We start from the raw sequence: 27,463 nt of genomic DNA on the forward strand, positions 1-27,463 counted from the left end.
GGAAACAAGACCACCCCTCAAGCAGTTCCTCGTGCCACCGTCCTCCAACAAAGACCGTGTATTCGGAAGGGTAGGGGTCAGGCGGCGGCTCACTAGACGTGTAGGAGCGCCTCACTGCTGCGGGCGATGTGGAGGGCGCTTCATTTGGTTGATGACTGTAGGAGGAGGCAGGACAGTGGGAAGCAATAGTTCCAGGGTATGTGTTTCCCAGCCGGGAGGCGTGAGCGCCGCGCAGGTTGGAGGGTGATGCAATGGCAGTGACAGAGGAGAGGGGAGGAGAGCTGAGTCCGACTGGGCTGGACTGGACTGGACTGGACTGGACTTGACTTGACTTCGGCGAGTGGGAAGGGGCCGGGTTGGGGGTAAGGCTTCGGTGAGCGACCCCGGCGGGCGTGAGAGGGGCTCGTTGTGATTATTGCCGTCTCTGTGACCGGTGCTGGGCGCCTTCCTCCCTTTGCGAGATGTCAGTGCGCTTGAGGGCTTTTTCCTCCACCCCCTGCGGGGCCACAGCCCCCGTGGCTACATCGCCAACGCGTCAGGAGGAAAAGGCCTTTTCCCTGGGAAGTGGAGGGTGGGGGGAAGTGTCCTGGTCGCTGGAAAATGCGGCCCAGCTCAAGGATGGCAGAGCTGGTGAGTGCCTTTGCCTTGCCCCGGCAGGCGTGTCGCAGGGAAGGGTTGCAGGGCTCCAAGGTTAGAAACATTAGCTTGCAGGTTAATTTTGAACATAACCGTTCCTGCACAAGAGCTTAGCTCTTAACAGCTGTGGTATAGTAAAGATCCATATTGGACTTTCTTCAGATGAGAGTGGTTGAGTGGTCATATTATCATCTCAGGGAATTGTCTTACACGCTTTTATTATATTTTCATACATAAATTGATGATTCACATGACTCACATGACTGGGAAGGTAGGTCTACTATAAAACGCAGCCTACATTGGGAGTACTTCTCAAGGCATGTTTCACAGGACATCTGTGTGCATACTGCCTGCTTTAATTTTGCTTTTCATTTTTTGTTTTATTTCCAGGAGGCAAAACTGTTTTCAGGAACATAAGTGTTGTCAGGCTTAAATTCATGTTCTTTCATTTGTTCATGAAAATTTTTTCAGGACTTTTGTATTACTGTTGTATTTAGAAGTTTTGATATACCTTTATGCAGTGTTTGTTGTGAAAGAGCTCTTCTTAACATAATGTGAAATTCTGTTCTTTGATTCTCAGTTCTCTCACTTACCAAATCAGATAGCAAACAGTGAAAATGATCATAGATCTGTGATTGTCATCCAGCTGGAAAGAGAGGAGAATACAGTTGCTTTCTGGTACCTATGCCAAGGATTATTTTTGAGCTTTGTCTTATCACGATTTCATGTTCTGAAACAGTCACAAGAGCAGTACCCGTTACAAGGTACCATGCATTGTGTAGATAGAAAAGGCACACAATTCTTGGCTTTCAAGTTCACACTGTGAAACTGAGGCTTGTAGGGTCATCTTAAATTTTGGTCTTAGATATCCTAGTAGTCCATTCTCCAGTTCCCATGTATCGTTTTTTTTCCTCCAAATATGTTTGCATGCAGTATCTAATGTGTTTGGGACTGTTAGTTTTCATAATATCAATAAGAAATCAAGAAGAAATGTCCTGATAAAATGCAGAATATCCAGATGTTTCTTTTAAACAGTTCACAATTACATTTATGAATTTCAAAAAATGAAGACCTGTGTTCCATATTACTGAATTTCTAGCTTGAATTCCACCAACAAATAAGGACAGTATTGGGGTAAATAGAGATAAGTTTTAGGTAGCAGTCAATATCTTTTGCGTTCTATAATTGTAATATCCTCATCTCTTGTTGTAGTAACTAAATTACTTTTTCTGCTTCTTAATGAAAATGCACCTTCATTTGGAATTCTTTGCTCAGCTTGAATCCATAATATTCCAAACTTTTTAAAGTCTTTCTGTTTTACCGCTTTCCAGTATGTGTGCCTAGTCTCAGCTGTGACATTTCAGCCTTTCTGAACAGAGGCAATCTGTCAGTAAGAATGTATGTTCAGAGATTAAGTTAAAACACCAAGTCGCAATTTGTTCTACACCAGAGAATAATTCTTGTTTACCTTTTTCTGTTTTGTAAAATTTGAAGCCAGTAAATATAACTGGCATATTGCTACAGAAAGCATGCATATTAATCTTCACAAACGTTTTCTAATATGAATTTACCCTGTATACTTTCTTTTCCAGTTAAATATCTTGTGCCCATGAAAAAGAGGAAAACACTGCTGTCCAAATAAAAGAATGTAAGTAGACTGTAGGAATATATCAGAGAATTGTTTGATGTGCTTCAAATTACCTCTTTAAAATAACACTGTCAAACTGCAAATAATCAAGCTTGAAGGGATCAAGATTAGCTTAAAAAAAGTATTACTGTTAACACGTTAGTCAGTCTTATCTTAGTCAGTTATGTAATCTCAGTTTGGTATCAGTGTTAATAGACTAAGCGAATTAATTTAGCAAGTGGATGCATACACTTCTCTGCTTTCTCAGGGTGTTCTACTGAAGCTGAAATCTGGGAATATTGCAGCTGTCTGACAAACAAAGCTTTAATGGTAGATATGTTTTGGTAACCAGCAAGTTACCAAATCAATCTTCGTAAGTTTTCTAGGCAAGTGAAGGCTTTTTACAGTGGCAGTTTAAATATATACTATGTAAATATAACCAAGGTTGTGATTAGGCAGATTATTTTGTAGAAGGAAGGTTTTGAAATACTGCTGAACAGCTAATGAACTATTACATGCTTTTGTTTCTTCTTTTTTAATTCTGGGAAAAGGGAGCCAAATGAATGTGTATTTTTATTAACAGCTTTTATGATTCACTTCAGTTACATATGTATCTTGTAAACTCAACCTATTCATGCTCCATGCGTAGCAATGGACCAGTAATATACTAGGGAGTCTCTCCAGAGAGACATAATCCTTTGCAAGTCAGTAGGACTTTACATGGGCACAGAGTTCTTCCTTCATGAACACGGGCATGGCATGGCAGAGGATGCTTAGGGTGAATGCTGTGTTTCTGACACACCACCGTTTGCAACTCGGTATGAAATTAATTTACTCTTTCAACTTACATTGCATTTGTCGCTATTACATCTGAATGCAGTGCATGTAAAATAAGCATCGCTTTATGAATTAAGATGACATCACTTTCGTCCAGTAAAAAAACTATACAATAGCTCGGGTGATTGCATAAATCGACCACATCAGATTGTGAGGCAGCACTTCTCAACCCTGGCCAAGTTGCAATGATTGTTTTCATGGAAAATTTACTTTTCCCTCAGTTCACTTATGACATTAGGATCTGCACTGTTATCTCATTTTAACAGCCTCAGGTTTTATGAAATTCTTTTATAATTCTCTATATGCTTCTCTGTGTACCTTGTTATTGTTGTATGTTCATCTCAAATGGATTCGAGATAGTTGCAGTTTCACTTACAATGTTGTTTTTCTGACAGATGGTGTCCTCCTTACCCATTTTTAGCACTTACTTTCTTCTGTCTAAATATGGCAAGCTCACTATAACCAGAACAATAATGGTTTTAAAACTCTCTTCCCATATTGAGTTCATGCTTGTTTATCCTCAGTTCTGAATATTTAACAGCATGAGGCTTGAATTTTTACCAAAAAAAAAATGATTCAGAGCATATGTAGTTCTAAAGACCTCATAATTTTGTACAGATAGCTGCTCAGCATGAATAATTTTTAAAATAAGGATTTCTTAAATAAGGAATTCTGCCTTTGCTGTTGAAATGAGTTTTCAGTCATGGCAGGTTGATAACAGATTCACTGGATTTCTTAGACATAAATAAAACTCTATTTTTGGATCAGAGGTTATCTGAAGACAATTTATCAGGTAATTTTAGAAAAATGAGGAAGAAATTGCTGGGATACTATGAATTGCTGTGCCACCTTTATGGGAGGCATATGTACTAAGGTATGAATCAATTCAATGCAATCCATGTTACAGGAGTTTCCTGTCTTGGAAATTACTAAGGGGTGGTCAAGGTATTCGTTAAAATTAAGTACAGCAGAGTTTATTACGTTTTTAGATTATATCTGATGGGACAAAGATCAAGATATTTCTGATGTAGGGGTGAAAATTATTTTAATGCATTTGATAACAGAAACTGTATGCTTACTTAACATTTTAACAGCATTATTTAACTTTCTGTACTTTCTGTGTTAATCTACTGTAAACTATGCAGTTGTAGTTTTCCAAAGTCTTGGTTGCTCTTAATTAATAGACTGCTAAGAAACTTTCAGATGATGCTATTGTTAATCTATACAGCGTTATAGATGTTAGCCCCGTGAGAGAAGCCTGTTTGTGGAAGCGTGGACGTGCTCTGTGCTAGGAAGCTCCAGTGATCAAGATATATTGGACACAGGAAGACTGCTGTGTTATTATTCTTGGCCATCTCATCATCTTAAGCCATCTCCTATGGTTATTTTTCCTACGTACTGCTGAGAAACAAATAGTTCCTTAAAGTTACAGCTTATTGCTTACCCAAGGATTGTTTGTTCTTTAGAAAGCAACATTTCTCATTAATCATCAGTGTGTTTTGTAACCTCTGGAGGAAAGCAGTAAAGATGACTAAGCTTTTCTCTTGTATAAATCTGTCTTTGAGCTGAAGTACTATATTACATACATTGAGACAAAATTCCATATGATAGTTATAAAAATCTCATTATCATTCAGAATTTGACAGGGTATCAGGTAGTGCGAAAACATTAACTAATCAGGAATCAGATAACCTCTACCAGCTGTTCTGAGATGCTCTGAATTGTACTCTTGTCAATCTCAGTCCATTTCTGTATGAAACTGAAGCTTATTGTGTTAATGTCTCCACGTTTATCAATCTGATATGAATAGAATTAGGTATGGGGTCAGTATATTTTTTTATATTCTTATTCTGTTCATCTAATCTTTAAGATATACATGAAATAATAAAATACACTATTTTTTTGCCCTGTAGTTCTCCTTGTTGTTGCTGCTGTTTTGAATCTACAAGTCGAAGAATTGGAAGACATTAAATTGTAAATAAACAGATATTTTGTAGTCTGGCAAAATGGCTGACAGTCCAAACTGTGATTTGAAATCTCTGAGTCCGCTTCAGCTGTTTGAAAGAGTAACTGAGCAAGGAGAGAAAGTCAGAGCACTGAAAGCAGGAAAAGCACCAAAGGTATTTCCATTTCATGTTTTGAATCCATCCTTTTTCAAGTTAGGTCTGTCTTTAAGAGTGCTGAAAAATAAGATTGTTCTGAGATCTATTTTGTATTGCAGTAAGAAAAAATCTTGTTAAAAAATACTTATGTCCATTTTGTGAACTGTGGACATACCTGGAGCAAGGTAGTCGCTAGCAAGACCAAAGTGTTTACTCCTGAAGTAAGAACAGAGAGTCATAGGCTTAGAAGTCTGCTTCAGCCAGTTGCCCTGCTATTTGACAGGATGCAAGGTATTCGATTTTCAAGTAAAATTTAGATCACTTGCATTCTCCCCTGGTTTTAGATGCTTCATTAAAATCTTTTTTTCCGTGCATTATTGTACACATTAACAAATATGTCTTCCTGTAACTGTACTGACAGTCTCTGCTTAATGTCCCTTAAGTAATTCAGTAATTTACCATTAATTTCAAGTTCCCTATTCTGTCATCACTATGCTGGCAAAGAGAGCTCAGTTTTAATATGAACTGTCTTACTGTATTGCCTGGGGGAGTAAGCCTTGAAAACTGAGAGTCAAATAAAGTCTTGATCTACTTATTGCTTGCCTGAAATGTTTCAATAGCTTTGTATTAAAAAGGTCATAACCATGGAAGTTGTAAAGAACTTTTTGTTCTAGTTTGTCTTAAAGTCTGTCAATGAATTGTAATGAATAAATTATTTTAAGGTGAGCCACTAAGAGCATTGTGAAGTAAATTAGGTAATAAATTATATTATATTTATGTATCTTACAAATTTGTGCTTAAAATGTTAAGCTTGTTATACCTCTGAAAAGCAGGTAAGCTTTTTTTTTTTTGTCCTCAGGCAGAAATTGAAAAGTGAGAGGTGCTTTAAATATCTTGGCAATAGTGATGCTCTAAATTATGCTGATTAGGAAACAGTTACCTGCTATTTGCTTTTCTTTTATCTTTGGCAGTGATGCTGCAAAGATCTAAATAACAGCTTAGAATTTATGAATAGTGCAATTCAAGTCAAAGCATGGATGCAGAATTTTGAAAGGTTAGGACATTAATGTGATTGTCTATCTTTAGTATGTTAAGTCAAACAGGTTATTTTCCTTTATTCAGGATGAAATTGATGCAGCAGTGAGGATGCTATTATCATTAAAACTGTCATATAAAACAACAACAGGACAAGATTATCAGGCAGGGTTGCCTCCAAGAGATCTTGTATTAATAAACAATGGTACAACTAAAGAAGAGGATGAGGATTTTGTGGACCCCTGGACTGTGCAGACATCAAATGCTAAAGGCGTGGATTATGACAAACTCATAGGTATAATTCTTTCTTCACTGCTACTAAGGAGTTTGTGTAAGGTGATCCTAATGACCACAGAAACAGCAAGGGATCATAACAAATCGTGATCAAAGCATCATAGGTAACATTTAATTTATGTCTAATCTTAACATTCACATGTCTAAACAATTTGCTGTAGGAGTTGAAAATGTCCCAGGCAGGGATTTCCTATGGAAGACTTAAATACTTTTTGCAAAGAACTTTTCAGTTGAAAGTAAAAGTTTTCCTTGCAGTTTGTTTTTTGGCATAAGGACTGTTATTAGAAGTTACGTTAATGAAGACACTGTGACTGAGTATCTGCATCTTCAGTGGCTGCAATGCAGAACAGCTAGAGCCTAGAACACTCTGGCCAGGCTGTAGGATTCTTTCTACTGTTTCTGCCCATCTACCTTGGCTACAAATTAGGGAGGGCAGGGATGATCCAAAACTAATGCAGAAATCTGTAAGTGTAATGACTTCTTCAGAAGACACACTGTCAAGCAGCCAGGTGCTGGCTGGGATGAAGAAGATGCAGCTCATTCAAAAAATGTACAATGTAATGGAAAATATTTTAGACAGGGGTGTTACAAAACTTCCGAAGTTTTGTAATTTAAGAAACAAGGGTTTAGTTAATTTCCTTGTTTCTTTTACAGTCTGCTATTTTAATAGCTTTTTTGAGTCTAGCATAGAAACAGGTGAGAGAACTGTTCATTAATTTTTTACTATTTTTGCCTTTTTTTCATTATTGTCAATCTTCAATTCATATTTATTACCTCAGTTGTACATTGCTGGTGTCTCCTTAGAAGCTTGTTTCTCACAATAGAGCATACACTCTTACGTGGCAGTAAGCATATATTTGCTTTTGCGAGCTCATTAACTCTGTGTGATGTTATTGTAGCATCATGTCAAATGTATGTGCATATTGGCTTAGTCTCCAGAAGGAAATAGGAGAAAGAAAAAGTTGGAAAGGGAAAAGTGTGCAAAGAAAAATATATCTCAGTGGGGGAGAAGGAAAAAAGATAATTGTTAGAATCTAGAAGTGGAGAAGATCTCTCATCATCTTGTTACTTGTGTAGGAGATATGGAGAAGGTTTTTTGTTTTCTTAGTGGAGGTTCTAAGTCTTTTAGAAAAATGGGAAGAGTAGAATACTTGTGTTGGCACAATCTCAAGATCTTTCTGAGAATGACTAACATGACTAAAGTGTAAATCAATTCTCTAAAGCCATGTTAAAGCCTGACAGCAATGCAGTTTTTTTCAGTAACTGTTTTTGTGTCTATGTATGGCCTTTTGATCTACCCTAGAGTAGTGGGTTAGCCTGAATGGTTTTTACTTATTTGCACTGCTAGCAGATTGGGGGATTTGGTGGATGAGTCATTTTACTTGTTCTAAGCGATGTATTGGAAAGTTTTCTGAGAAGAATGCTAGCCTAGCCACCTCAGGAAGTGAAACAATTACCCCTTGTTATTGATAAACTTCCTCCTCTTCATCCCGCTTTTAAAAATAATAATAAAAAAGTCTTGTCTAAAAAGTTGACATCTGATAGCTTTTACCACAAAGGAAATTTTTGTGCCACCTATAATCTATTTACTAGTGGTACCAGAGGAAGTTGCCAGTGTACTTGTCTTTATTCAAACATAGACGAAATGAAAGTGCTAAAAGCAGTATGTAATTGAAAGGGATATTCTTCTCAATTGTTGTCTTAGACGTGCATTTAAGTGTATGGTTACACAACAAAACAGCCTGAAGATACTCCGAGAAGAAAGGTTCTGTTAGCTAAGTACTAAACATAAACATCTCTAGAAATTCGTTTGTCTGTTTGAGCATGAGCAGAGGGATGAGTGAGAAAGAGCTTTGTATGCTAACCATACTGATAGTTCAGTGAGCTGGATATTGCAAGTGATACAAGATGGTTGAAGTTGGCGGGGATTTTTTCAGATCATATAGTCAACCCCGTTCCTCAAAGCAGAGTCAACTAGAGCAGGTTGCTCAGGACCTTATCCAGTAGGATTTTTATTATCTCCAAGGATGGAGATCCCATGACGTTCCAGAGCAGCCCGTCTCAATATCATATAATCATAGAATCATTATGGTTGGAAGAGACCTCAAAGATCATCAAGCCCAGCTGTATACCCAATGCCACCATGCCCGCTAAACCCACTAAACCATGTCTCAAAGTGCCACATCTAAATGTTTTTTGAACACCTCCAGGGATGGTGAGTCCACCACCTCCCTGGGGAGCCCGTTCCAATGCCTACTGACTCTTACAGTGAAGTTCTTCCTAATATCCAACCTGAACTTCCCCTGGCACAACTTGAGACCATTTCCTCTTGTCCTATCGCTGGTTACCGGGGAGAACAGACCAGGCCCCACCTTGCTACAACCTCCTTTCAGGCAGTTGTAGAGGGCGATCAGGTCTCCCCTCAGCCTTCTTTTCTCCCGACTAAACAACCCCAGCTCCCTCAGCCGTTCCTCATAAGACTTGCTCTCCAGGCCGTTCACCAGCTTTGTTGCCCTTCTCTGGACTCGCTCCAGCAGCTCAATGTCCTTCTTGTAGTGAGGGGCCCAAAACTGAACGCAGCATTCAAGGTGCGGCCTCACCAGTGCAGAGTACAAAGGGATGATCACTTCTCTGAATATTTAACCATGTGAACAATATGAAGTTTTTTCATATGTTTAAATGGAATTTTCTTTATTTCAAATTGTGCCCATTGCCTTTTGTCATTTCACTGGGCATCACCGAGAAAAGTCTGGTGCTGTCTTCTTTACTCCCCCACCTCCCCTAATCGCATATTTATACATATAGAGAAGATCCCTGCTGAGCCTTTTCTTCCCCAAGCTCAGCAATCCCAGCTCTCTCAACCTCTCCTCATATGAGAGATGCTCTAAGCCCTTCATCTTCATGGCTCTTTGCTAGGTTCACTTTAGTATGCCCATGTGCCTCTTATGCTGGAGCCCAGAGCTGGACCCAGTGCTCCAGATGTGTCTCATCACTGCTGAGAAGAGGGGAAGGCTCACCTCCCTTGACATTCTGGCAGCGCTATTCGTAATGTAGCTCCTAAGGCCTTTGACCTTCCAATGTCACAGGAGCACATTGCTGGCATATGTTCAATTCCTCGTTTACCAGGACCCTAGGACCCTAAGGTCCTTCTCTGCCAAGCTGCTTTCCAGCCAGTTGGCCCCCTGCCTGTACCAGTGCATGGAGTTATTCCTCCCCAGATAGAGGACTTTACATTCTCTTTTGTTGAACTTCATGAGATTATTGTCAGCCCATGTCTCCAGCCTGCTGAGGTCCCTCCAAATGGCAACACAACCATCTATTGTATTAGTTACCCCTCCTAGTATTGTTTCATCTGCAAACTTGCTGAGAGTGTACACTGTCCCATTATCCACATCATTAATGAAGATGTTAAACAGTATCGGCCCCAGAATCAACCCCCTGGGGTACACAAATAATGTTGGGCTCCAGCTGGACTTTGTGCTACTGGTCACAACCATTTGAGCTTGACAGTTCAGCCAGTTTTCAGTTCATCTTGCTGTCTATTTATGTAGTCCAGACTTCATCAGTTATCTATGAGAATGAGATGGGAGACAGTGTCAAAAGGCTTGCTAAAATTGAGAGAAACAATATCCACTGTTCTTGCCTCATCTACTAGGCTAGTCATGTCATCATAGAAGGCTATGAAATTGGTCTGACATGATTTCCCATTCATAAATCCATGCTGACTAGTCCCAGTCGCCTTCGTGTCTTTAATAATGTTTAGGAATGGTTTCCAGGATTATTTCCTCCATCACATGCCCAGAGATTGAGATGAGGCTGCCAGCCTGTAGTTCATTGTTCCTTTTTCCCTCCTTCAAGGTAGGAGTGGCATTTGCTTTGTTCCAGCCCCAGGAGCCTCTCCCAGTCGCCATGACTGTTCGAAGATTATTGAGACTGGCCTGATCAGTAAAGTTACTGTATAACAAATAGTAAGTTATTAGTTTTCTGTATGCAAAGGTAACATGACAATGGCAAAGAGGAAAAGTACACAGTATATTTTCAGCAAATGCAGATACGCTTTTGAAAATGCTGGCTCTCAGGACTTCTTCTGTACAGCAAGTTGAAACCTGTCTTTTGGTAAAAACGAGAACACTAGAGATCAAAAGCACGCTAGGAATTTTTTTAAAGCTTGTTAAGGAGTGGAGACTGTCCTTGTCAGAAACTGTTTAGGAAAGCAGATTCTTTTTGGATAGAGAGCCTAAAATGTTTTGAACATCCTCATAGAGGAATAAGCGGAAATAGGTAGGGAAAAATTATCCATTTTTTTAACAGGAAATATGAAGCTGTGCAGTCTGTGAATGTTTAATAAAGATATTTAGGCATTTCCAGTGAAGTGTTCTATATATCGGAGAGCTTTTAATCAATTTCTATGACAGTATACAAATCTTTCTAGGGTGGCTAGCCCAAATTAATCTCGGGCATTCTCATGTTTTCTGTTTCTGTAAGATTAGCCTCTTACCGGTTACTGTTGTTCTGCTGAATCAAACATTTTCATGTTCATTTGGTCTCTTTTTAGCATTTGTCCAGATTATAATTACTTTGCTATTTTGTAATGCATTGTATTTGCTAGGCAGAAATTCATTCAGTAATTAGGGCTCGCTTAGGACAAGCAGATGCAATAATGCTCGGAAAATGTGCGGATTAAAGCAGTGGTCGCTGAATCATATACCAGCATTCATCTTTTTTAGTGACATTTACTTTAACAGGTCAGTGGATGGGCCCAGTGCTCCCCTTGTATGATATCCTGCTTGATTTACCTGGAGTGAATGAACAATTGTAAGCAGAAACTTGTTTCCCATTGGATAATGGTGTAGACGCCAAGCTGAGTGGTGCAGTTGACATGCCTGAGGGATGGGATGCCATCCAGAGGGACCTGGACAAGCTTGAGAAGTGAGCCCATGTGAACCTCAAGAGGTTCAACAAGGCCAAGTGCAAGGTCCTGCACATGGGTATGAACATCTGCAACATCTGGTATGAAGACAGGCAGGGGGATGAAGGGATTGAGAGGAGCCCTGAGGAGAGGGACTTGGGGGTATACTGGTGGATGAAAAGCTGGACATGAGCCACAATGAGCACTTGCAGCCCAGAGGGCCAGCCGTATCCTGGGCCACATCAAAAGAAGCGTGGCCAGCAGGTCAAGGGAGGTGATTCTCCCCCTCTACTCTGCTCTGGTGAGACTCCACCTGTAGTACTGCATCCAGCTGTGGGGTCCTAGGCACAGGAAAGACAGAGGAGGGCCAAAAAAATGATCAGAGGACTGGAGCACCTCTCCTATGAGGAAAGGCTGAGAGTTGGGGTTGTTCAGCCTGGAGAAGAGAAGGCTCCAGGGAGACCTTATTGCAGCCTTTCAGTACTTAAAGGGAGCTTATAAGCAAGGTGGAGACAAACTTTTTAGTAGGGCCTGTTACGATAGGATAAGGGGAAATGGTTTTAAACTAAAAGAAGGTAGATTTAGACTAGATATGAGGAAGAAATTTTTTACAATGAGGGTGGTGAAACACTGGAACAGGTTGCCCAGAGAGGTGGTAGATGTCCCATCCCTGGAAACATTCAAGGTCAGGTTGGACAGGGCTCTGAGCAACCTGTTCGAGTTGAAGATATCCCTGCTTATTGCAGGGGAGTTGGACTAGATGACTTTTAAAGGTCCCTTCCAACCCAAACCATTCTATGATTCTATGACAATACACGTAGTTTTCCCTCCCATTTAGTAATTAATTCCTACTAACTTCAAGTTTAATGACTATATACAAAGCCTTATAGTAATGCTGTGCATAACCAGTAATTCTAGAAAAAAATGAAATGGATATAGAGGGTCTGAAACAGCACAAATGCTCATCTCCAAGTTGATGCTAAAAGTAGATCCATTAGCACTCTTCTTTCTTGTCACAATTGAGTCTTTCTTTCAGTGGGGGTTCCTGATTTTTGTTTGTGAAAGGCTGTTCAGTGAATAGTTCATATAACAAAATGAAAAAACAGTTCACATAAGAAACTTAAACACACATCCCCATTTTAAGCCAGACTGTAGGAGAGGAACTCCCTGTGGGATAGGAACTCCCTGTACTCAGGGCTTCTCAGCATCCTGGTGCGCCAGGGTACATGTTGGTCTGACTCTGCTATGCTGTCCTTCATAAATCCCTTGGGAGCACTGCAGTCTCAATGATTAGGATGGCCATAGTTTTAAATAGTCTTTTTTGAAATGTATGCAAAGCCTTGATGGACTAAAAATAGCCTCCATGCTGTGCTTCGAGAACCTGTGCTGTAAAGTGATGGAAGGCCTCTTTCCTTTCCCTTTTCTAGGGAAGAAATTAGTCTGGTTTAGTATAATAAGCCCAGAGTGTCTGAATGTTTGGCTTTTCAAATTACACCAGTGTGCTTAATATTCCTTGCTGCCCCTGCAGGTTAATTTTCTTTGTAAAATGAGTTGCATACCCAAGGCAGTACATTGGGTAACCAGCACAAGGAGAGAGCTCTGCCTCCAGCTGGAATCAGTCTCTCTGTTGTCCAGTGGTGTGAACTGCTATGCTGTCCAGCTAAGGATCGTTAATCACATGCTAGGATGTAATTACAATATTCCTGCAGGAAGGTTTTTAATGTTACTGGTTTTTGGCTTAAAAAAGAAATTGAAAATTTACAACCAGAAACATGCATAAGAACGGAATTCAAAGTACACCTGATTCTGTGTGGGGTATTCAGAGTGATTGGTGTGTTTTCCACAGTGCAGAAGTATAGTAGTCAAGTAAGTCATAGTTTACTAGCCCCATAATGAATGGTTTAAAATTAATTTCTTTGTTTCTAGTTTCCTTAGGAAACCATCAAGATACTTGAAATTTGTCAAGTGTCAGCTATATGTTCCTGTGGAATGATTGTTTCCTGTTACAGCTAGGAAAACCTGAAGTGATTCTCCCATGTGGACATGTGTCTTAAAAACCATTGTAGTCTCTCTCTAATAAGACAGTCAAAATAGATGGATCTAGATATTTTGTACATATAAAATGTGTCTTTACATCCAAAGGCTCTATTTTGTTCTCTTGAATACTTTGGGGTTTCCAATAATTAATAGAGCAAGTTGTTCTAATGTTGAATAGCACAGAATAGTAGCAAAGAGTAGATTCTTATCTAGATTTATTTGATCAAGTCCAAATCATGGAGCACTGACGTGCTTATTAGAGTCCAAGAATTGGGTCTGGAGCATAGGAAGCTTTACTGAAGAAATAAAAGACTTCCCTAGTTCAGTTTTGTTGGGAATAGGAAAAAAATACTGCTAATTCACTCTATCAAACTTTTTTGAATTAAATGACTAGATCTGAAAATGTTGTTTTATTAATCAGCTGATTTCCTAAACCACCAAGTAATAAGTCTTACTTGATTGCCATGAAGAGTATTATGCATTACCTTTTCAAGCCTCTTGAGGGGAGCAGTGTCTGTAATCGTATCCATCATATCCATATAACCATATCCATAAGTTTGCAGAAGAGTATTTGGGGTTGAAAAGTGAAAAACCATGTGATCTGAGGGCAGAAAATTGAGACATCAAGAGAGGAACATTCAGAGCCTGACAGCCATTTTTATCCTGTGGCTTACAGAGGCCAAGTTATTGACCTAAATGTCTTTCTTTGGAATGTTTTTTGTTCTGAGTATCAATACTTCTGCTGTAAGGAGACTGCAATTATAATCAGTCATGGATGGAGCAATACTACATGTTGTGAATGGACTGGGCCTCCTAGCACAGAGTTAGTACTGGAGATGACTGCTAGGACTTCAGGCAAGAATCGAGAAAATCTAGCCATTTTACCCGAGACTTGAAGAAGTTGTCTTTTTTTAATCTAGGCTGCATTGGTATGTTCTTGGTAATTCAAGATCTGGTTGTAGCTATGCTATGCTTTCTTTCTTTCTTTTTTTTTTTTTTTTAAAAAACATTTTATGATTCTAGTTCGGTTTGGCAGCAGTAAAATTGACACAGATCTGATCAATCGAATAGAAAGAGCTATTGGGCAAAAACCTCACCGCTTTCTACGTAGAGGAATCTTTTTTTCTCACAGGTGAGTTTTTCTTGTTTTAAAATTCAAAAAGGTCCTATTAGGTAGACTTTCTGTGAGCATTATTGGGAGAAACCTGTGATTAGCAAAAGACCATGTTCCTTTATACCAAAGTAAACCAACTGTGTCATTTGAAATTAGGAATTACTGCAGGTTTCCCCTGGCAACATTTGAAGCCCTTGGTTGCATCAGTTTCTGATATGTCCTCAGTAATCCTTAACTGAAGAAATGTGCACAGAATCTTTGCTCTATGTAGATTCCATTTTGACTCTTATGTTAGCAGCCGGACAAAGGCATTGGCCTGGCAGAGAACTCCAGGGCTCATGTGGTGTCACTGCTGATTTCAACAAGGGCCCATGTGGCCTGTTGACCTATACATCTGTATTGTTACATAAAAAAGGCTCAGGGATTAATCTTGAGCACTGGCCTGCCAGTTATCTACACAGTTTAATTGTTAGCATGCATGAGCCTATGGCAGCTAGCACATTTCAAATAAGTGCCTGAGCGTGATTCAGAGTATAACCTCCACCAGAGACCGTTCCAAGCTGGCTGTTTGAACCTATTCGGGAAATGATTCGCAGCTCTGTTTTACTAGGCCTTAGAAATTATTACCCAATTAAGTAATTTTAAAAGTTGCACATTTTTTAAATTTAATTTAAATATTGAATTTTACATTAATTTTTAATTTAATTTTTCCTTGAGGGTTTTATTCATGGAGACTGGCTGAGACAATACTTTTCTTAAATTAAAAAAATGAACAAACAAAACCCTTTTATTTCTAGGAGACTTAACATACTATATTTTATTTATAAATACATTTGGCTTTAAAAGCACTCAAATTTTGAATAGAAGCTTTTTGCTGTAGGTGTTTGTTCCTAAAGAGTTGCATCATGTTTTCTCTGTTTTTTCTTTAGAGATATGGACCAAATCCTTGATGCTTATGAAAATAAGAAGTCCTTTTACCTTTACACAGGCAGAGGGCCGTCCTCTCAGGCAATGCATGTTGGTCATCTTATCCCATTTATATTCACTAAGTAGGTTATTTCTACCATTTGTATTAATCAAAACTTTTTTTTTTAAGGCAATGTTGAATATGGTTTATGGAACTGCCAAAATGATACATTGCAAGCAGTTCTGTTTATGTAAGGTGAATATTAATGAACTTAAACAATGAAATCTTACCTTTTCACTAAAATTATCGTAATCCCTGCATCACCTTAAAGGCCCCTTCTTTGCACCCTTAGCCCTGTGGCACTGCTTAGAACTGTTGTTCTGCTTAAAAACAAGTTTGTGATGAGACTCAGTGACATTACTCTATAATGGGGTGCCTGCAGCAGCAGGACATAGAGATATTGGACTCAAAGAATCACAGAATCGATTTGGTTGGAAGAGACCTCTGGGATCATCAAGTCCAACCTTTGCCCTAGCACCACCATGTCAACCAGACAATGGCACTAAAAGTGCCACGTCCAGTCTTTTCTTAAACACCTCCAGGGATCGTGACTCCACCACCTCCCTGGGCAGCCCATTCCAATGCCTAATGACCCTTTCTGTGAAGAAATGCCTCCTCATTTCTAGCCTGAACTTCCCCTGGTGCAGTTTCAGACTATGCCCTCTTGTCCTGTCACTGGTTGCCTGGGAGAAGAGGCCGACCCCAACTTCGCTACAACCTCCTTTCAGGTAGTTGTAGAGAGCAATCAGGTCTTCCCTCAGCCTCCTCTTCACCAATGGGACTAAAAGTCTCATTGAATTCTGTTTCCATTGCAAATGGTGACTGCTATCATATGTATGGGAAACAGTAAGTGGGAGTCTTTTTTTTCCAGGTAAGTTGTCATCATAATCTGTATAAAATGTTTGTTCTGTTCACATAAACGTAACTGCATATGCATGCAAAGAAAAGAGAAGCAGACCTCTATATACTTTTGTTTAAATGTATGAAAATATTTTAGCTCTGCAATTTACATCTCCATTTTAACTTATTTTTAGATAAAATCTTTCTGCTTTTATTAGGTGGCTGCAAGAAGTATTTGATGTTCCTTTAGTTATACAGTTAACTGATGATGAGAAATACCTTTGGAAGGACCTGACAATTGAGAAGGCATATGAGTACGCTAGAGAAAATGCAAAAGACATCATTGCATGTGGTTTTGACATCAATAAAACCTTTATATTTTCTGATTTAGACTATTTGGGGTAAGTATAAATTTCTTTAGGGTGTTGTAATCAAAAAAAAGTGTCTGTATTTTCTCTCCAACTTTGACAGCCAGCAATGTTTTAATAAATATATCTAAATTTGAAAGCATCAAGAAAAGTTTTACATCACTTAAAATAGAAACGTATTACTTTTTCTCCTCTCTGACATTTTATATATATACTGTTGTCATCTCCTGTATAACATATAGACAAATACTTGTGTGTGCAATGCTTAAATTTAAATTATGAAAAATATATTAAACCAGCTAAATTGTAAAAATACCTAAACGACCAAGAAACCTCCAGATTGATTTGTTTAAGATGGTATCAAAATCTTTGAGATGTGTTTACAATTTATCTGCGTTAATGAAAGACATTTCAGCAACTTGTGGTCAATTAATTTAATAATACAACATGAAAGATTATTATTTGAACTTTGAGTAAAGTTTAAAGAAGATTTAAGAAAAAGAAACTGCTATTGGAACTGCCTTCTCAGAAGGAAGAAGTTTCATGGCAGAGTTCAGAACTGAAGTTGTGGGCTTTGTTCTTCCATGTGGAATGATAAGCTTCCTTAAGACTTGGATGAGAAAATATATACTTTAGAAATGAACTGCATAATGTTGAGCCTACAAAACAGTTTTTCCTCCTTTTGCTCCCCTGACTTTTGTGCCTTAGAAAAGTTGTATTAACACAGATCTGCCCTGTGGCTGAAGGAGGGCAGGTCAGAACTGCTGTTTCTTTTGCTTCAGCTCCTCAGCAGAAATAAAAAAGAAGTCGCTGAGCTATTTTTGATTTGGAAATGCTGCTGCTGTATTTGGTGATAGAGAAAGTCCAGCCAGGGAACTGGTGAACCTCAGTGTCCTATATGGGATACACACTGGGGATACCATGCAACACAGAAGACATGATCCATTCAGGTTGCCTGAGTTCACAGAGAAGCATAAGGATCGATAAACTTCAGGCTCCATGAGGCATTTTGGAACCATTTCCAAATCAAAATATTTCTGGGTTTAGAAAGTTAATTGCGACAAAAAATGTTTGCAGTAAATGTTGGAGGAAGGGAACAATAAATTAAACTTTCAAGGCATAAAATTCTTGTTTGTAAATAATTCTCTATAATCATCTCAATGGGCCACAAAAAGTCAAACGGTGAGATTTAATCCTGCAGGTTTTTTGACATTCTCAGCTTTTGGAGTGAAAGTTTCTACCCACACTCTTCTGCCCTTCTCATTTTATTTTTCCACTTTCTTTCTCACAGGACAAGTACTGGATTCTACAAAAACATCGTCAAAGTTCAAAAGCATGTTACGTTTAACCAAGTGAAAGGAATCTTTGGCTTTACAGACAGTGATTGCATTGGTAGGAAATCATATGAGTTAATAGAAGTGATGCTTGCTTTCACTTTCTATGGCACTATTTAAGTAATAACTTAAAGAGATTAGTGTCTGCCACTCATGAAATTAATAGAAAAAGCAAGAGGATCTATGTTTCTAGGCTGATTCTGAAAGGATGTTATTGTGGTTCCTTCAGTATAGAAAACGCTTTAAAGTGAAATTTCTAACGTGATACCTACCTTTTGGGCCTTAGTAACAGCAAAGTACAAAACATCAATGTTGAAGTGCCCAGGATAGACAACTTTTTTTTTTAATAGTGATTGCAGCTATAGTCAATTATGCCTCCTAGAAATTTCTATGCCAAATTTATATAGAAGCTTTTCTCTTCAGAAAAAGTTATATTAATACACACCCATATACAAATATGAAAAAAGTTAAGGAGTGCTCAAAAGCCTAATTATCAAGGTGCTGGGTAACTCTGTCTTTCATTTACTTCACTGCGACTGCAGGTGTCTTATCACAAAAAAAAATAGCATTAAAGTCAAAGATAGCATTAAAACCTTGGTGTTCCTGAGCACTAACATCATTCTTTGACCAATAATTAGGCCAGTGACAGCTTTTCAGCCTTCACTGTAACCAAGGAACAGATTCCTACTTGTTTTAACAGTGCTGTAATAAAAGTTGGTATTGTGATAATGACTTCATTACATGTTTGGAAAAATCTGCTATTTGCTTTCTGTTCTGAGAGGATATTGATCAGGGAAGCAGGTTGGTCACCCTGCGATTAAACACTGTATAAAATAGAAAACTAGACACATCTGAGATGCTTCATGAGTGCAGCATGCGTATAGCAATGATTCTAAGATCTTAGAGGGGAATTTGCCAGATAAGTAGCTCTATAGTCATTCTCTCACAAGAGAAAACAAATGAGCAGCTCAGAGTGATGATGCAGTCAATTGTATTTCTGGGAAGGGTAGATAGTTCAGTGATGAAGAGAGTATGGATTGATGAACCTTTTCCAAAACCTTTGTGATCACAGCCTGCTTTTTTTACTTAGTTTCTATGTTGAAGTTTTCTTGATATCATAGAAGGTAAAGATGAAAAAGTTTCCTCAGATAAGGCAACACTGCTTGATAAAGACAGATGTTGGTCTTCAACTGAGTACCTGAATGATTCACTCGTGCATTTTACATGTTTCAAAAAGTTCTCTCTATTTATCATTGCTTATATTGGCTGCCTAGCTTTTCCAAACATGTTGTTTCCTAGGAAAGATCAGCTTTCCTGCTATTCAAGCTGCTCCATCCTTCAGTTCATCATTTCCACAGATCTTCAATGGCAAAGAGAACATTCAGTGTCTCATCCCATGTGCTATTGATCAGGTAAGAAAATCATATTACTTAATTTGGAGTTCATGGATTTGTTTTTGTAATGTACTGTTCAAACTTCATGGTGGAATATCGAAACATCTGTAAGACGTTCCTGCAAGCACCTTTCTGGGGCAGAAACTTGGAAGAGATAAAAGGATGTTGTGCTGTGACCTGACAAAGATGAAGGCTTAATCCATCAATTCATGCGTTACTCATTCTTAGCAGTCTTGGATCTGTCTTGATCTCAACCCAGTTCACAGTGAGCTGACATCTATAAAAGCAAAGACAGTAAAATCTATGCAGAAGTATACTGACATGGGGGTAGGAAGAAACTTTTGGCCATCTCCATGGTTACTAGGACAAGATGTAGTGAGCTCAACTTGCAGCATAAGAGATTTACCTTGAACCATATGAAAAAACCTTCTACGAGTAAGAATAAAGCAGCATTGAAGTAGTTTGCCAGAAAGGCTGCAGAACCTTAACAAATCAGATCTATAGAGATAGGTTGGAAGAACATCTGCTACAAATGACAGTGTTAGCGTCATTACTTTTAAATAAGTATTGTTTCTAGGAATCAAATTCTGCACTGTGTGAATCTTTAGCTATTTTAGTCACAGGGACAGTCACTGGAAGATGGTGTAATTACATTCATCAGCCACAATATTATGTAGTAATATCATTGCAGTTGGTTTAAGTTAGATCATCAGCACAGCACTGCCAGCTTGATCACTGCTTTAGTTCAGATTCTGTGCTGGTTGTTAAATGCTTTGGGAGGAAGTTTGCATCTTAGTCTGCATCCATCTCCAGGCATACTAAGCATCATTTTCACAACTATTTGAATTCCTGTAAATCTTTATAAATATACCGATTAAGTGAGGGAATCAGAGTGTACAGCGAAACTATGGAAATGAAAAAAAGGAATTTTGTTTGTTTGTTCCTCTGGATGAACTGTATTAGAATTAGGTTCTGGAACATTTCATGGTTTGGGGTTTTTGGGTTTCTTTTTTCTTTTTTTCTTTTTTTTTTTTTGAGACCACCTGTTAAGGCATGAACGAGTCATCACTAATCAGCTTTTAAATCACATTTTTCAACTTTTTTCTGTGCTTTTATTGATGGTTCTTCTAGGATCCTTATTTTAGAATGACCCGGGATGTAGCACCTAGAATTGGACAGCCTAAACCAGCCTTATTGCACTCAGTCTTCTTCCCAGCCCTGCAAGGAGCACAGACAAAAATGAGTGCTAGTGACCCAAACTCCTCTATCTTCCTCACTGATACACCCAAACAAATCAAGACAAAGGTAAGGACCTGCAAAACCTGAGAGCACAAAGCTTTATAACAAAAAGGACTGGTGGTCCTCATGGTTACAAGGACAATTTTTTAATGTTTTCTTTGAACATATCTGAATCCTTTTTCCCATACATTTCATGGCAAAACATCTTTAGGAATTGACTGAGTTATACAAATTTAGCTAGACTATCAAATATAATCTTTTGTCTTGCCAGCTAGTCTAACAGTACAAACATTAGCTAGAATAATGTACAAAACATCATGTTTGTTTATCTGATATCTGCAGAGCAGTGATGTAAGAATAAGAGCTGTGGAGGCTCATGCTCTAAAAACAAATATTATGTTGCCATAGTTTTGAAATCTGACAGTCCATGATGTAAATCAAATAAACAGCTCTTTCTCTTGACTGCCTCTCCATACTGGAAGTGCCAGGCATTGCACAGTGTCAGTTACCACACAGGTCAGACTTTTCCTACTGCTTGGGGATCTGCTGCTGCCATGCACTCTTCCCTCCAGTTCACAAACAAATATTAGGTTGAATTTCACCTAAGTTTTAGAAGGGTGTTTTCTCCTACCTAGGTATATTCCTAGTGCCTTTTTGACCTCAAAGAAAAATCCCTCTTATCTGGTATCAGATGATTTAGTTTGGCAAAAGTTCACCTGTGTTGCAGTATTTAAAAAAATAAAATCAGTCTATGGAAAAGGATTTATAGGTGTGATAACCAGACATGGAATAACTATCTGTGAAAACAAGAAAAAAGCAGTTGTTTCTGATGGGTGGGCTTGGATTAATTCTCTTATGGTTGACAAACCCATGTATAGGTCAGATTCTTCTACAGCCATCTCATAATGATTCATTATCGTATGTAGAAACTGATTAAACAGTACTGTTTTGAAGAATTGGAATTCTTCATGTATTTGGACTATAATAATTCCAGTTTATTTGCACAGTTACAGAACTGCTTTTTAAAAAAGGCTGTAATTTCAAAATACAGGATACACGGCTAGTGGCAATGTTGGTAACGTTCTTCCATTTTTTTTCCTAGCAAGTAGCTAGTAATCTGCAAAGAGATCCAAGATGCCTTATGTCTAGTTAATAAGTCTTATTTCTGCTATCTTTAAACTGGTTGGAAAAAGAACAAAATAGTTCTAGCTACTTGGAATATAAAAGCTCTAAAGAAAAAATTCTGAACATAATGTAAAGTATTGAGTAATGGAGGACAAAATTAGATTTATTTTAGCTTCTGAAGCCCATCAAAAACAAGTCTTTATGAAAATAGAGCTTGAGTGAAAGACCAAATATTGTTACAGCCAATAAATTAAAAAATAGAGCAGGAAAGGTGATGGATGAAGGTTAAAAAGAGAGTGCCACTGCTGCACAAAAAAAAATTACTGCTTGCAGCATTTTTCAGATTACTAATACATTGCTAAGTAATGAGGTTCAAAACTTACAGGTAATAGAAGATGAAAAATTGCTAGGTATTGGGAAAGGCTGAGAAGCTTCTGGGAAATCCAAGGAGATGAATGGCAACATTATGATAAACTATTCTTATTTCACCTATCAGCACCAAATTAGAGCTCAATTATTTGTTTGTTTTCCTTGAAAGCGTTATTTAGATTCTAAGTCTGTACTAATTCAGAGAAAAGATCAGTGCATCACTATAGATAAATCATTGAAACCTTCAGTCAACGAGTAGGTGCCAGAATATGTAAAAATGAACTTCAGACTAATATAGGAAACATTTTGTATAAAACAATAATATGCCTTCACCTGGCATATTGTATTTAATCCCTCTCACTTTAGTAAGAAGACAAACTGTAGAGATGAGGGACATAGAAAAAATTTTATACAAAGACTTTCAGAATCTAGTAAGGATAGAGATGAGTGCACAACAATGTGTAAAAAGTTAGTTTTACAGATGCTGAGACAGCTGCTGAGGCTGTCCTGCAATATAAGAATAGATGTAATGCAACAGATGGCAGTTTATTTTCTTAAGATACTCATCAGTGCATCATTTTTGTATGTAATTTGTTGCCACAAGACATCATCTGTAACATGGTGGTTAGAAGGATTCAAAAAAGCACTAGACTATTCATACAGATAGTAAGAATGTTCAGAAATTGTAAATATATAACAGCTCCTAGATACCAGAACTAAAAAAAAAAAAATCTACTCCATATGCGTGTGTGTCTTTTGGCTGGTTGATGATGATATCTGAAAAGATACAAGAGCAAATGAAAGCTCAGCTTGTGATTGAGAAATACTTTTTTTTCCTCTTCTTGGCAATTTATTTTCTTTGAATTTGTAGGAAGATTAGCATCGTCCGAGAATTCTACACATGTATAAATTTTTAAAATAAGTCGGTGGCTTCTGAATTTCCTGGGAATGAGATTAGCAGGTAGATCTATTCACCAGTCCAGTTCATCTGGCCATAGGAAGGTATGATTAAAAAGACGGGGGGAGAGTCAGCAAGTATTCCATTTTTAGACTGAACAATTGGGCATTTGTCTAGTTTTAGCCATTCTAGCCAGAGTTTTATAATCTTTAAATTTGTCTTCTCTTGTTTTCCTTTTCCCTGAAAAGGAGATTAGGTTCTCTCTAGGATTTCTTCAAAATTCTCCATGCGTTCTTCTCTTTCGAAATTCATTTCTTGATGAAGTGAATATTTTATTTTTTCTTACATGAAGTACACTTCCTGTAAGCATGAATTCTATCCAGTAGACAACAGCTTCAGCAAAAGGGACTTAAAACTTTTTTCACTGAATCTTGGGTAGATTGTTTTTAATTTTTGCCTCATTTTTGTTCTGATTATGCAGTCTGAGGAGTATGTGTATAGCCATTTTTCCCTGTTGGATTCTAATGACCTCCTTTTGCCTCCCTGCTTCAGTCCTGAGGCTCTGTGTTAGCTTGCCCCACTCACCCTTCAGCTAGTCTTTAATACACAATTTGGAGGATTATGATACACCTCTGTTTACAAGATAGTATCCAGAATTGAGTAGAAATTATACCATAAAATCATTATGTTGTTTCAGATCAACAAGCACGCCTTCTCGGGAGGCAGAGATACTATTGAAGAGCACAGGAAGTATGGAGGTAACTGTGATGTTGATGTGTCTTTTATGTACCTGACTTTCTTCCTAGAAGATGATGACAGGCTCGAACAACTGAAGCAGGTAAGCAGCTAAGTTGAAGAAAATATTCATTCCTTATTGTGAGGACAAAGCTGTAACTAAGTCCTCAACAAATCTGTAACTAAGTCCTCCTATCAACCTTCTCCGGGAAGGTAAATGTGTTATTCTTGTGCTTTCCATCCCTTGCAAGTTTCAATATTAAGATCTCTGTATTTGTTTGTTTGCAATGTTCTTCTTTCTCACAGGCCAATCTATCTCTTCTTTTGTTAAAAAAAAAAATAAAATTCCCTAGTATTTTCACAAGGGTCTCCAGCACTGTGTAGGACAGTATCTCCCCTACCTTTCAAATGAGGCCACCTTAGGATTAGTGTTGTTTTAATTGTGTAATACTCTCTGTCTGTTCCTTATGTGCAAGGTACCTAAACACTCTGCAGAACTACAAAAGCTCATGTCTAAAGCTTGCTGGTTTGTTGGGGTTTTTTTTTCTTATCACAAGAAATGTAATAGCTATGAGGAATTGATTCACTGATCCCAAGCAAAAACTGCTTCATATACGTTGCATTTTCCTTAAACCTAACTGGCAGATTTCTGTCCCCAGGGGTGGTAGCAAGACATTTCACTTCCTTCAGCTATGTGATCATCATCGGTCCTAGGCAGTATGTATTCTCTGGAAGACAGTATCCGCAGTTGATAGTACCCATGTCACACTGGTTTATCAGCTTTCTCCTGCTGGGAACAGCTGCAAGAAAGTCAAGAGCTGGAGATTCTTCTCCAACCCTCTGCTGTTTCCCACACAAGAGCAGGGTTGGATAGCTACTAATCCCCATGCAGACTGTTGTAAATTCTTTATGGAAATCTGGACCACATTTGACTTAATGAGCTGTTTTCCATTAGCCTCCAACCAACACTGTCAGCCTATCTCTGCTGCAGAGCACAAAGCCTAGACTACAGCCAGCAGCTTGCTGCAATGCTGCCTCAGAACCAGATTAGAACACATGAAGTCACTGCTTATAGCAGCATTAGTGGACCTGTTTCAGTTATGGTACCAGAGGAGGAAGCTTTAAGAGAAAGTGATATTGGTATTTTTATAACAAACTAACAGATAAACAAACAAAAAAACCCACCCCCAAAAACCACCACTGAAATTACAATTCAGTTCATACTTGTTAACATATTTTACTGTTACTAAGTGAGCATCTGCAACAGCTACACCTTGAATTGGTATTACAAATGGCTTGATGACAAGGGGAGGTAAGACTATCATGTTTATTGCCATTTCAAATCATAACTGAACTGCATCAACCATGGTTTCTAACCAGGGCTGAACCAGTCAGCTGTTAGCCTGTGCTTCTAGCTAAAGCATTTTCAGTATCAGAGCAGCTGAATGAATTACCAACTGTGAATATGACTACTAGTGTGAACATAGATTCTGAGTGTCTTTTCTGTAAAAAGTGTATTTTAATCACATCTTATCTTTTACTCAAATGCAAAGAGAGAAAAAAACAAGAATTTGTACCTCTTATTGAAAAAAACCAGCTTAGGGTGACTGTTTATTTGAACTGGGATTCTGGGGAAAAAAAATATGCAGTTTCCTGCAAATAATTACAGGATTTCCCAGTTAAATTTTTGTGAATGTAGCTTATTCAGTCCATATAACTTGTCACATATGAAATTGCCCAGCTGCCTTAATCTTTTAAAAGGCAACAAGCAATTTTGCAAGTTACATCTTCAGAGTTGATGACATGATCTTCTAAGGTATGTGCTTTTTTTGTAAGACATCCAAATCTGTATTTGCGAGGGCCAGGCTAGGGCCAGGCTTTTAAAGAAATACTTGTCACTGAGATTTTTTCTATATAGTACCATATTTAGCAATCAACACTCTCTTGACAGGCGTACACAAGTGGGGAATTGCTCACGGGGGAGCTGAAGAAAGTGCTTATTGAAACATTGCAGCCCTTGATAGCAGCTCATCAAGAGAGACGGAAGCAGGTCACAGATGAAATGGTGAAGCAATTCATGACTCCACGGAAGCTAGCTTTTGAATTTTGAAGAAATGGGTGTGTAACTTCCCACTTGATAAACCAAAACTGAGTAATTATTGTCTTCTGTTGTATATCACTCCCTGGTTATGTACAGCCTGCAATCTGTGCTTTATAAATACTGCTTTTAATGAGTTAATTACCATGAACATCAGAGTACAGGAGAATTTTAAAATAGGACTTGTATCTGTTTAAAATCAGAATATACAAGAGAGAATTGCCCAGTCTTGCAGAAAAGCATGTCTGTCAGCACAGCATTGTATTTTATTGTATTTCGTGTGGAAAATATAAATAAAACTTCCATTTTGATGATAAAGCCTAAGTTGTAAATTGTTTTAGATAATGTTGGTAAGAGGTCATATCTCAAACTAATAAGTAGTAGCTCCATTTTCTTTTGTCCTGTGTACTTCGGTTTACTAGACTGCATGTCCTTTTGGGCTACTGGGAACCTGCTGCACACCAAAAGATAGTGAATGTTACAAAGTAGATTACACAGTGACTTAGACTTGGGATCAATACAGAAAGAATGGAGATCTGTGAGTTGAACATAGGAGAAAGAATATCGGACTGGTTTTGCTGTCATCTTCCTCTTTGACCTGGGGCAAATCTTAGAAATCTCACTGTACTTTTGTTTCTGCAGCTATTTAACTGGTCTGACTGCCTCTGGAGGAAGGAGGTTATCACAAGGTTGTAAAGTTCCTTCATATTCTCAGGTAGAAGATAGTATAGAAATGCAAATTTTAGTTTCTAGTTATGAAAAATACCAAGTGTTAAATCATGCTATGAAAATTTCACTACTGGACACAGGGATACTTGTAGTACTGTCTGTTCTGTTTTACTGCACCAGGTCATTTAAACTAGGGGTACTTATTTTAAGATGTATTCCAGTAAGAAAATATATTTTGTTAAAATACCTCGTGTAATATTTAATTATCTCCTTTCTTAAAAAGAACTTCAGTGTCTTTGCTGTGATTTATGGAAGAAGAAATCAAATTATTAGCTGATTTGTTTTGATACATGCAGCACTGAATGCAAACTTTTAGATCTGACTTGTATTTATGTAGAATAGAAAGTTGCTAGCCTAGACATAGTCTTATCTATATCAAATAAAAATATGTTTGATAACACAGGTGGGTATTGATGTGTGGTATTTGCAAATAATCTAAAAATATAAGGAAAGCATTTGAATGAGGTGTGAAAGATTTAAACAGTTTCTGTACTGTGGGGCCTAGTGGACATATTGACTGGAGCATTCTTTAAAAGAAAAAAAAAAAAAGAGCACTCAATTTCACTGTAAACCTTTGAAGTCAGCTGATTACACTTGGCTTGAGGGAGAAGTTTCAAGGGTGAGACTTCGCATTGACTTCAGTAGACCTTGGATCAGCCTGTTAGAACATGAGAACGTGCTGGGCTATTTGTGCTGCCTGAAGCTGGTGCTGCTGCCTTCCCACCAGTAGCAGTTCTGTAACACGGCATACACGTCCTCTCCAGCAATGACCTTGC

At 38.1% G+C, this 27,463-nt stretch overlaps 1 protein-coding gene across 1 annotated transcript; it reads left to right on the plus strand.

Annotated features, from left to right (window-relative positions):
* The first annotated feature begins 2,225 nt into the window (after window positions 1-2,225).
* Window positions 2,226-26,276, plus strand: WARS (tryptophanyl-tRNA synthetase). Its single transcript, XM_009704727.1, has 11 exons — window positions 2,226-2,284; window positions 5,014-5,220; window positions 6,325-6,532; window positions 14,501-14,609; window positions 15,521-15,640; window positions 16,617-16,799; window positions 18,058-18,158; window positions 19,400-19,512; window positions 20,626-20,799; window positions 23,823-23,963; window positions 25,812-26,276. The coding sequence occupies exons 2-11, from the start codon at window positions 5,107-5,109 to the stop codon at window positions 25,968-25,970; spliced, it is 1,422 nt and encodes a 473-aa protein (XP_009703029.1). The 5' UTR covers window positions 2,226-2,284; window positions 5,014-5,106; the 3' UTR covers window positions 25,971-26,276.
* Window positions 26,277-27,463: the final 1,187 nt, after the last annotated feature.

Source organism: Cariama cristata, unplaced genomic scaffold (assembly GCF_000690535.1).
Source record: "Cariama cristata isolate BGI_N322 unplaced genomic scaffold, ASM69053v1 scaffold6677, whole genome shotgun sequence".
NCBI lineage: Eukaryota > Metazoa > Chordata > Aves > Cariamiformes > Cariamidae > Cariama > Cariama cristata.